Source organism: Crotalus tigris, unplaced genomic scaffold (genome assembly GCF_016545835.1).
Source record: "Crotalus tigris isolate CLP2741 ecotype Arizona unplaced genomic scaffold, ASM1654583v1 scf7180000017625.6296891, whole genome shotgun sequence".
NCBI classification, from domain to species: Eukaryota; Metazoa; Chordata; class Lepidosauria; order Squamata; family Viperidae; genus Crotalus; species Crotalus tigris.
Window position 1 is genome coordinate 4,017,040 of NW_024096520.1, and position 12,180 is coordinate 4,029,219.

General features: G+C 39.9%; 1 protein-coding gene across 2 annotated transcripts in view; it reads left to right on the forward strand.

The window, feature by feature from the left end:
* Window positions 1-962: 962 nt before the first annotated feature.
* Window positions 963-12,180, forward strand: part of MST1R (macrophage stimulating 1 receptor) — a 62,968-nt gene continuing 51,750 nt past the window's right edge. Inside the window, exons 1-2 of one of the 2 annotated variants that reach the window (XM_039333901.1) lie at window positions 963-1,346; window positions 2,602-3,915. In XM_039333901.1, the coding sequence (XP_039189835.1) occupies window positions 2,710-3,915 (1,206 nt within the window). In that variant the 5' untranslated portion in view covers window positions 963-1,346; window positions 2,602-2,709. The remainder of the gene's footprint in view (window positions 1,347-2,601; window positions 3,916-12,180) is intronic. The other variant, XM_039333909.1, reaches the window with a different exon arrangement.

The following is a 12,180-nucleotide window of genomic DNA, read 5'->3' on the forward strand; positions in this document are numbered from 1 at the left end:
CTCATTTACAGCAACCTCCTGCTGATGCTTCCTTAAAAGAAGATGAAATCTTAGAAATTACTGTCAATCTGCAAATCAGTTAGTCAGATTTAGTAGGAGATTAGGATCATTTTCGTTCATTTCTTGTTTCTTTTGAACTTCGTGAAGGCTGGTCGGTTCTTACTGATCTTAATGGACTTCTATCGGAGATGAGCTGCAGAATTGTTTCAGCTTCTTTTACTGCTCATATTAACCACAAGGGAAGAAGAATATTAGCTGTTCAACACAGACAGTGAGAAATCCTGCCCAGTCATCTTTTCCCACCAAGGTCACCATAATCTTTGGATGGGGTAATACAGTAATACCCTTGCTGACCCAATTTGCTAACGAAATGTACAGCAGGAGGGGAGGAGGAAATACATTTTGAGGGCATTGATTAAATGAAGAGTCAACATATGAAGTTTTAGGGCCCTTCCAGAATAGCATATGAAGTGGAATGAAGTATACACATTTCGGTTCTGTCACCAGTTAAGCAGGAAAACGTGACTATTTTCCGGAATTCAAAGGATTGGTGAAAATGCGGGCGTTGCACGTTCAAGAAAAATCTTAAGAGTTACCTGGGTGTTCTTATGCTTATCTGAACAGCAAGGGAAGAAATTGCCTTACTCCCTCCGCCTAGGAAGAGTATTGTATGCTACACATTTGGGGCTAGAAGCAGCGAGAGATGGAAGATTAAATAGCTTTCCCTCCCCTAACTCTCAATTCCAGGAAGTCGGTAGAAATTAGAGCCTGGATATAAATCTCCAGAGAAGTTTCTGAGTGATACTGTATAGCTGTGCACAGAGGAGAGGGGAGGGGAGGGGGGGCGTGCCAGGAGTCTGAAGCAATCCCAGCTCCTTGATACTTTAAAGCACGTTCTTCTGCTGACGTCAGATTCATACTTCGGGTGAAAGACGGCAGGACCTGGAGTTGCTCCCGAAGCCTATTGAGAAAGAGATCCCGTTCGCAGCCCTAACGGGTCCGAATTAGGAGGAAAGCAGTGGCCTTCTAAGCAAAAGCAGACACTTTAAACCAGGTTGTCCCAAGCTGCCTCCAGCAGAAGAGATGCGACGTATCAGAAGACAAGTTTTGGAGGCGGCAAGTGGAAGGGGAGGAGGAAGAGGAGGGGAAACTGCCTTGGCCCCGCCCGGCGGGTTAGGTCCCCGCCCGATTCCGTCCCGATTCTGCCTTCTTTCCTGGGAGCCTCCTGGCCAGGTGTCTGCCAAGCGCTGAACTCCTCGACTCCGCGTCGACGGCTGTGGATGGGTGAGTCCTCGGGCCAGGGAGTGCTGAGGAGAGGCCGTCGGGAATCGAGGCTAGCTGTAGAGGTGAGCGCGTGTTATTCCCGGCTTGCCTCTTCGAGTCGCGGCTGGTTTTCTCTTTTAGAACCCCGGCCTTAAAAAGCTGTAAAACTTCTTTTCAGGAACGAGAAAGTGCCTTTCCTCTTAAAAGCCTACCGTTTTCTTTGATTTACGGATTTTCTTTTATAAGGAGAAAGAAGGGGGGGGGGAACGGACCAAATCGAAGGAGGACGGCACTTGAACGTCCCTTCAGCTTTCCTCTCTACCCCTAGGCCAGGTGGTTGCACAGAAAGCATCACAAAAATACCCTAACCTGATGAACTTAAGGCAAGTAAATTCTCAGAGAAAAACTTTCAACAGCCAAACATTGATGGCTGCTGATTTTAGTGTCCACAAAAACTGTAAAAATAAATGATCTGGTAATGAATTTAATTTTTATTTGAGTAATCAAAACTCTAGAGAAGTGTCGGATAAAAGAATAACCCCAAACTCCCAATGACTTGCAACTGTATGTATGTATATGTATGTATATGTGTGTGTGTGTGTGTGTGTGTGTGTGTATATATATATATATATATATATATATATATATATATATATATTCATATTCCTAATAAGAACACAAGCCAAGTTTTCATTCTGCTCAACCTACTAGCTTGTTATTTAAAAAACAAAATGCTTGGGATGCAGGTAGCTTGTAAGACACAGCTATGACTCTTAACCCAACTTTGTCTGTAAAACAGATTCTGAGCAGCGAACTGTTAATCCTTTACTTAAATCATTTTTTTCTTTGTCAAATGAATATAAGAAGCTAGGCCCTTTCCTTTTTTCCTTTGATATAAATCTCTGTATCAAGCTATCTCCAGACTGGTTGTACAACCTAGATTATTTTATGTATTCTGGATTGTCAACATAGATTGCCTGGAGGGCATGGGAACCAACCTAAAAATAAGAGATGATGCGAAATGCAGTCTTACTTAGAGTGCAGTTCCTTTTCCAACATCAGCAGTGCTTCTCCCTGCATGACTGCTTACTGAAAACCTACATAAAACTTGCACAAGTTTGGTGAGCCTTTAGGTATAAGATAAAAAAAAATCCTCCATGCAAAAAACCCCCCAACAACAAACCTTTAGTGCTGGATTGTTTTGTCATTTGAAACTTCAGCCATGCAATGATAGCTGGGGGGAAATTATTTGAAAGGCTCAGCATAAGAGAAAGACAAATGTCATCTTTTTTTCCCTGTAGCATCATTCATCCATGTTCTCTCTTTCTCTCTTTTCAGCTGTAATGCAATGGTAGAGCATTCTGGATGGATTGCTGAGCCACACAGAACTGAAGAACTGAGGTAGCTTCTGATAACAGGATTGTGCTTTACTCCTACCTCCTTAGTATGGGCATATCATTTCTTGTTTGCTTCACTCTTGGACTGTTGCCCATAAGAATAACTGGGAAGGTTTGGCAATGCCAACGTATCTCCTATAACTTGACCCGAGATTATACAGTGAAATATGACTTCCCTACATTCAGAGCTAAGTCTTCGATCCAGAATATAGTTATCTATGAGCCTGGTAATGTTGTCTTTGTTGCAGTTCGGAATAAGATTTACACATTGAACTCGGAACTGAAAATTCTGTCTACTCTAGTAACTGGGCCCTGGGGGAGTACTGAGTGTGAGATCTGTGCTCTCTGTCCAGTGAAAGGGCCAGTGGATTTTCAAAACACAGACAACAAAGTTTTGGTGATGGATCCTTTTGAACCTTGGCTTTATAGCTGTGGAAGTTCTCAACATGGCATCTGTTTCCAACATAAGATTGAGGTACGGGGTGACGTTGTTTTGCTTGGGGAAACCTCCTGCTTGTATTCACCTGAGCAGAACAGGCCTTCTGAGTGTCCAGACTGTGTGGCCAGTCCCTTAGGCACAAGAGTTGTAGTTGTTGATATGGCATCGGCTTCATACTTTTATATTGCATCTACCATCAACGCAACCATAGCAGACACATACAGCCCCAAATCAGTGTCAATACGGAGACCAAAGAGTACTTTGAATGGGTTTGCTTATCCTTTCCACTCCTTAACTGTGCTGGCACAATATCAAAACACATACCCTATTCACTATGTGTATTCCTTTAAATACCGGCAGTTTGTCTATTTTTTGACAATCCAAAGGGAAGATCTTTCTTCCAATTCATACCACACTAGGATAGTGCGACTTAGCACTGAAGAGACGGAGGTTCGCAAGTACCGAGAGATGAATTTGGACTGTCGCATTCAATCTAAGCGGAAGAGGAGCCTTCGCATGATGCCTAAAGATGTAGTTTTTAATGTCTTGCAGGCAGCTCATGCTACCAATCCTGGTTCCAAGTTGGCTCAAGCAATCGGCACCAGTGAAACAGAACTGGTTCTCTTTGGTGCATTTGCTGAAAGCCAGCTGGACAGCATGGTGCCCCAGAAGTACTCAGGAGTTTGTGCTTTTCCTCTACCTATGATCAACAAAGCTATTGAAACAGGGATGACGAAGTGCTGCAGTCTGGATGTTCATGACAAGATGCTTCGAGGACTAACGTTTTATCAAGATATTGAGTACTGCCCACATAACGTGAGTCCTCATCAAGATTTTTCTGCTTTCTTATATATAAGGGTATGATTGCATGTGACCTCACCAATTTCTTAAGTGTAGTTGAGATAGCTATTTTAATAGAGTTATTACCGTTTTAAAAAAAGAACCCAAAGAAATATGACCTATTTTTTATAAATAAAAATTGTTCTGTTGGTCCCAATATTTCAGTACAAGCATCAGAGGGATTAACTGAGCATTAGTAGTATAAGTAAGTTTAGTTTTGAACTCAGGTACAAATCTGTCCTTTATCTATCACAGCACACTTCTTAAATGACATAATTTGATCTTATGTACAGTCCAAAGTAACCTTTTTGTTGAACATTGAAACTACACATTACCTGTATTTCAATGTTAGTTACCACAGAGCTAAAAATATAATTCCCATATAAAGATCTGTTCCTCCTGACTTGGTGCTTTCCAGATATCATTGGCTGGAAATTCTGAAATTTTAGTCTATTTAGTCTAATTTGATGATATCACAATAAAAGGGAATAGTCCTATAGTCATAGGGGGAAAAAGAGAGAACTTGATCTTGAGTTGCCATTCATAGTAGCATCTTCATAAAGTATATTTCTCATTTTTTTGAGTGTACCCTTATATGCTAAGACTATGCCAATATATCAAACATTTCCTAAATATCCTCTTCTAAATTAAAGTATTTAATTTTCAATAAAAAAACTTCCCTCTTATGTTGGTTTTCCACAAAGTATTCCAAGGGATCTGTGTTAATGCAGTAATTTCATGGCCTCTACTCAAGGAAGCATATGCCAAGATAAATTTGTTTTATTGTCCTTTATTTTAAGTGTCTTACAGATAATTATAATTTTGTGGAGAGATAATATGATTACTGGAAATTGTTAAGATACATTGGGAGTCCTTGTATAAACATGATAATATTACTTTTAGTCCAGAGGAAGATTTATAATTTCATAATTGCGATTTCTGCTCATCATGCATCAAAAAGGAGGAGTCATTCAAACCTATGCATGAATGAATGGAGGATGGATTGCTACTGACACAATAATAAAATATGAAAGAACATGTTAAATTTTCACAGAAAGGGGATAATACTGTAATTACATAGCTTGTGGAGTTACCTTATTTTCAGGCTCCTATTATAAAGAAGATATATTGTTAGAGGGGTGATTATATAAATAATTTAGATAACAGATAGATGATCTTCTTACAAGTCTTTTAATTTCTTTTCCATGAATTGAAATTCTTACCACGCTCTATGTTCTGTGCATACAGTATATCATCTTTTAGTGCCTGCAGCTTGTTCATGGCACCTTAGTATAAAATATGCTTCTTTCAGAAAAGTCAGTAACATTGCTGTTATTTGGTAGTAAATGCATGTCTGACAATAATGTTATCTCTTCTGCAAAACATTAAAACATATGAAGATAAAATTATGAATTCAGTGGGTGTAGAAAGCAAGCTGGTGGCTGGGATCCAGGTCCACACCTATTCCTACCCCAGTAGGTAGTGAAAAAATTGATGGCTCTTTTGCAACCTTTCATTCCAGATTTTGCTATACAGTGTTGGCAATATACTTCTTCTTTGGGTTCTTTGATTTAAAAGAGAGATGGGGAAAACAGAAATTTTAAAAGGCACATTTGCTACTTTTTGCCTAGAATTCAACCTATGCTGCAATTTAGTTTGGCACCAGAAATAGGCTTAGGGACAAATAGGAAAGTAGTAGCAGCCCAAAGATGAAAGCTGATTCACAATCTACTTCTGCCATATTTTATTTTTTCCCATAGAAACAGTCTGTGGGTCCTGTGAGAACAGTGATTGAACCAAGAAGTCAAGGATCTCAATTGTTCTGTTTCCAAAAGTCCAGGTTCAATGAAACAATTGTGAAAAGAGCCCAAGGGGAAATCTGTCCAGGTTGTGATTCACTTTCTGCCCAAATTTGAGCCTTCTGTAAACTGAATCTGCACAGAGCAGGGAAAATACTTGAAATAAATAGTGTTGAAAGTTGGGTTTTCATCAATACTTTTAAGGTTTTTATAAAATTTCAATGTTTGTTTTTCCTTTTTTTGCCTTCTGTGCTTTTTGGATAAAACTTTGCTAAAGTAATAGGGATAAATAAGCAGGAAATTAGGATTCCAATTATACTATCTAAACAAGCCCACAGAAGAAAAGAGAACATTTTATTCCATCAAGAATTCTAAATATTAAAATCAAGTTTTTTGGATGACTATCTGATCCAGGATTCATGGCTTTTGTAATATCTTAATAGCAAATTGGAAAACACAAGAGAGTTTAGTCCAGTGATGGCAAACCTTTTAGAGACCGAGTGCCCAAACTGCAACCCAAAACCCACTTATTTATCGCCGGTGCCAGGTGGGCGTGGCCCACTGGGTGGGCGTGGCTGTGGTGGTCATGGCAGATTGGGTGGGTGTGGCCAAAGTGGGCATGGTCTCCTCGATGTTGCTCGTGGGGAGGGACGCCTGTGGGGGGCCAGGTAGGGTTGGGGGTGATCCAGGGGGCCTCCAGCAGGTGGGGCGGTGGGCAGGAGGCTTGTCCTATGGGGTGAGGTAAGGGAAGACGAGGCGAGGCAGGGCAGGGGTGCCATTGTCGCAGGGCAAGGCGAGGCAGGGGCTGGGACGACTGCTGCCTGACACCATCGGCCCCCGCATGCAGAGGCCAGCGAGTGCATGGGGGCCGATAGTGTCCATCAGCAGTCACAGGAAGCCAGCCCCTTGACCGGTGCACTCTGGGGCTCCGCAGCCTGCCACCAGCAGTTCAGAGAAGCCGTCTCTGAGCTGAACGGCCAGCCGACAGCTGAGGAGGCAATGCAGTGGGTCGTGCCCAGGAAAAGGAGAGCATGTGATGCAGGAGAGATGGGACGGGGGGGGGGAGGGAAACCAGCTGTGCTGGGATGCATCTAGCCACATGGGACCTTAGCGAGTTAGCTGGCGCCTAGTTGAAGAGAGACGGTTGCCATCTCCAGGGCATGGTGCGCGTACCCACAGAAAGGCTCTGAGTGCTGCCTCTGGCACACGTGCCATAGGTTCGCCACCACTGGTTTAGCCCATTATTTTGCAACTAAGTTTGGATTGTAAAAAAATATGCTTTAAATGTGCTGCATTTTGTTCCAGGACTTTGTACAGTAAATCCTATTCCTGTCATGCTCAGATAGGTTTTTCTAAGAGTGTCTGCCTTATAATCTCTTGTACTCTCAAATGGTGACAAAAAATAAATTAAAACACTGAGGAAAAAGTGTATCAGTAATAGGCCTCCAAGGATAGTATTTCTTTAAATAAGAATTATTACCTGTTCCTCAACTGCACTTTCTCCCGTGTTTATCCTTTTTCAACATATCACTCAGGAGGACTTTAAACTCAGCGATGACATGATACCGAAGTAGCGTTTCTTGGTACCAAATGTGGAGACATGCACTGAAAATCTGCCAGGAAGAGATTGCTACCATTTTATTTTATTTTTAATTTCATGTGTTACTGAGTTTTGGCAAGGACAAGGTTGTTTTGGATGGTTCTACAAAGTTCAGGGGTGGGACAGGTAACATTTTGTTTGCTCTTTCCTATTGGTCAACTGTAGGGGAAAGCTGAGGACTTGAGAATGTTTTCTGAGTTTCAAAATTAGCAGCAATCAAGAAGATAACTTGGCTGATTTCTGAATGGAGACACATGGAAAAAGCCTAAATTTAAATCACTGTAGAAATAGTGTGACTTAGTTTCCGTGATCAAATACAACAACTCTTTTTCCTATAATCTGAAACATTCCCAAGCAAAAGGCACAATTGTCACATGAGTGCCACATAAAGCTGTCAAATAGAGGACATTTGTTAAGACTCAGCTTATCTGCCATGCACTGTTTTTCATTTTTTTTCTTGCCATTTAAATTCTGTTTTTAATTGGTAATTTTATTTTTTAATTTTCTGAATTTGGGATTTAAGTCATGGTTTAATGTATTATTTTTAATAACTGCTTGGATTTTTTTTTCTAATTTGACATTATATAAATACAGAAAATTGTAAGAGGGATCTCAGAATCCTAGTGGACAATCATTTAAATATGAGCCAGCAGTGTGCTGCAGCAGCCAAAAAAGCCAACACAATGCTAGGCTGCATTAACAGAGGGATAGAATCAAGATCACGTGAGGTGTTAATACCACTTTACAATGCCTTGGTAAGGCCACACTTGGAATACTGCATCCCGTTTTGGTCACCATGATATAAAAAAGATGTTGAGACTCTAGAACAGTGGTTCTCAACCTTTTTAATGCCGCGACCCCCAACTGGTCGTAAGGCGAGGACTATTCAACTGGTTGTAAGTCGAGGACTACTCAACTGGTGCAGCACCGTTTGCAGAATGGGACTTTTGGCGGGCTCAAGAGAGTCTATTCTATTGGCTTTCAAAAGCCAATAGAATAAAAGGGAGTAGCACAGCTAAGGATAAGGGGGGAAAAAATGGCGGACTGCGTTGTTTGATGACCCCCGTGAAATGGTCGTTCGACCCCAAATGGGGTCCCGACCCACAGGTTGAGAACCACTGCTCTAGAAAGAGTACAGAGAAGAGCAACAAAAATGATTAGGGGACTGGAGGCTAAAACATATAAGGGTTGCTGGAATTGGATATGTCTAATTTAATGAAAAGAAGGAGTAGGGCTGACATGGTAGCAGTGTTCCAATACTTAAGGAGCTGTCACAGAGAGGAGAGGGTTAACCTATTCTCCAAAACATCTGAAGGCAGAGCAAGAAGCAACGGATGGAAACTAACCAAAGAGAGGAGCAACCTAGAACTAAGGAGAAATTTCCTGACAGTCAGAACCATTAATTAGTGGAATGACTTGCCACCAGAAGTTGTGGATGTTCCAGCACTGGAAATTTTAAAGAAGAGATTGGACAACCATTTGTCTGAAATGATATAGGGTTTCCTGCCTGAGCAGTGGGTTGGACTAGAAGACCTCCAAGGTCCCTTCCAACTCTATTGTTCTGTTATTCTGAATATAGATTTTATTTTTTTTAGTTAGAAATGCTTTACTGTAACATCAACCTAAATTCATATTTCTAAAAGTTGAAAAAATATTGGCATAGTTGGAACTATGCTTTCAGGATAAAACACAAAGTTTGCTTAAAGCTTAATGTTTTGCATTGTAGTTTTAATTCCCACAAAATAAGTTACTGTTTACCTTGGATTTACCATATTACCTTTTCTTATTGTACAAAGGAACTCAAAAAAGCTACAATAATATGTGTTTCCAGGTTCTTGCTATAATCTGTGCCACTTTTCACAAGAACACGAATGACCTTTTGTATTATCTCCATTGTTATCAATCTTACATTTCAAATTTTAATATCTTCTCATTAATTTTATGGCCTTGGATAAGTTTCTGTCTCTCAGCCTCACTTGTCCATCGCAGCCTATTTTGAAAATGATTAAGCTTTACCAAACTATTTGTAGGTTAAACCACCGGGAGTTCCTTAGGAATGTTTTATAAAAGAATATATAGTTGTAAATTGAAAAAAAATATATTAAAATACAAAACACGGAATAAAAAGCCTATTCGCAGCAGGAATTCAGTGTACCTCTATCAGGTCTCAACAATTTCTGATCCCCGTTGCTATGGCCCAAAATATATCCAGCTTCCTGGAGATTTTGCAGTCTTTGTCATTTCCTGGATCTAGAGAATTACCTTTTGGAATCAATCCTGGTAATTTGTGATTAGAGGAGAGATTGCCTGCATCCCCCAAGGCTTTGTCTTAGCCCAGAGTAGCTAGATAATGAGGAAAGAGGCCACAAAGGGCCAGATCAATTGCTATTTGCTTCCTCCACCGCAGATTATAACATAATAATATACATTGGAATAAAGACTTACCCCCATTAATTTATTTAAATTGATATGTGAGTAGGGGAACTATAAAATTTGTTTACTAAATAAATCTCAGGTGGACGTCAACAGAGAAGCACTCTCTATCTGTGGCAGAGTAAAGAACTCAAAGCAAAAATTTAGACACGACCTCTTGTAATACAGTACCTCTCTCCCTTGTAATATCTCTTTATACCTTTAAATTTCTAAGGCTGATATCCAAATGCAAAGATGTTCTCCTTGAAGATGTAATGTTATTAAAATAAAAAAACAAAATGCATTTTTTAAAATCTTTAAAGATGATGTCAGAGATCTGCTTTTATCTGAACATACCGTTTGTTGTTGTCTTTCCTGCAAGATATCTTAGCATTCATATCTGTGTTTAGATATATACTAGTACATATTCTTCATAAAAGCTCTTCTCTTTCAAGTATCAACAGATTTACTATATTTGAGAACTCTGGATTTATAAACGAGGGTTCTTTACTGTTTTCCTGTAATTGAATTATATCTACTTAAATTTTTGTTCTGATGACAGATATCTTGGAATGCTGATATTAGTTAGTCTTGTGCAATAAACAGTGGAAGGAGAGAAAATCTACAATGACTGGTGGATTAATTGGTTAGCTATGTTGTGTTATATTAATTGGCTAGCTGTGTTATATTCAAAAGAGGACAGGCTGGGTGTCCTTGGCACAGCTACATAAAATGTGAAAGGGTTTCATATGTGCCTTAGTAAAATTGTTTGTTTGTGGTCAAAGTACTTATTGTGAACTTTGAAAAACTATGCTTTTCTATCTGCTTCTACAGTACTAGAGCTGTAGGCTTAACTAGAAAAATTGATGACAGCATATTACAGTTAGGCGGTGGCAAAGTATTTCTTTGTGTACTGTTGCCAAGACAACCATGTAAACATGTCCTTGAATTCATGGTGGGTAGAGTTTAACTCAAAAATTCTACTCCCCATCCATTACGCATTTGCATTATATCACACATATCTTAATATCTCAGTGAATACTTTCTTCCATATCAGTGAACCTTAACAGGTACTACACTAAGAGTTCCTTCTGACATGGCCAGGGTTTCTTCCCCTACACTATCCTTACCCTGACCACATTCTTGCTCAACAACTTGTCACAAAACATGGCTAAGATCAGACTGCCTGAATCAGAGTATTGTGAAACTCTTCACAACCTGATTTTCAAAAAGAAGGAAGAAAGCACTTAGAAAAGAGATGGCAGGCACATTTTTATTACTTTGCTCAACTTCCGCTTGTAATCTTCAAGAACAGCAGTAATGGGAAGTTATACATTCATGAATCTTTCCCTGGCCAGTTAATTAATTTGGCAGCTGCCTGACATGGTGAGAAACGACAGGCTGATGTCAAAGCAGCCTGGAACTAAGTTTGGGTCTGTATGGACGGCCAGTGTGGAGCTGTTGAGACTTGGCATTTAAGATCAATGCTCATCTGCATCTACATTTACCTATCTACACTCGGTAAATAGAGGGAAAATCCTCCATTCACGTATTCATGGATAGCAGCTGTTGTTTGAGCGAGGATTACCCATTTTATCTTATTTAAAAGATGTATATGCCTATCTTAAACAACCCTAGGTTGCTCATAACTGGCAACTGTAAAACAACTATAAAACAGTAAAACAATCAAATAAAAATAAAAATTATATGCTTATTCATATTCTCAGGGTGCCCTGCAGAAAGCTCCAATTAATCTCATTCCAGTCTTTCCATTCTGTTCTATCCTATTCCAGTGTCTCAGTAAAAAGGCAGATCTTGATGGCTTCCAAAAGGCTAACAGGGTGGTGGGGTTTACTGAAGCGCTGGGGGAGGTTTCCAGGTAGGGGCAACCATGGAAAAAGCACACTTCCCACACTACGTGGCAGGATTTCAGGGAAGGAATCTGGGAGCGTGCCTAATCTATTCAATCTAGTAGGACTGGCAAGATGTTCTTAGGGAGAGGCGGTCCTGTAAATAACCAGACCTCATACCATGATTCACATAAACATTTGGCATTTGTTTTTATAAATACACTAAAAATGTATTATTCCCAACAGTTACTAGCTCTCTGTAGCCATTAGCAAAACTCTTGTGATCTTACAATGATATATCATTATTAGTCTGATCAGTCCTCCCCCCAAAAGGAAGCTGCGTATCTGAAGAGGCTTTGCCTATATAAACGGTATACTGTTAGGGTTGCAAACATCTGGAAATACAAAATAGGTTTTGATTCAGTTTTTGAAGGAAGAACAGCAGTGATCTCATATAGGTTTGCAGCATTGTCATTCTTACTAGGTGCTTCGAAAGCTCCTGATCCTAATAATTGAAATAGATTTCGACAAGAAATTAAGACACAATCTATTTCAATTGATAACACCAGAAACCAAGATT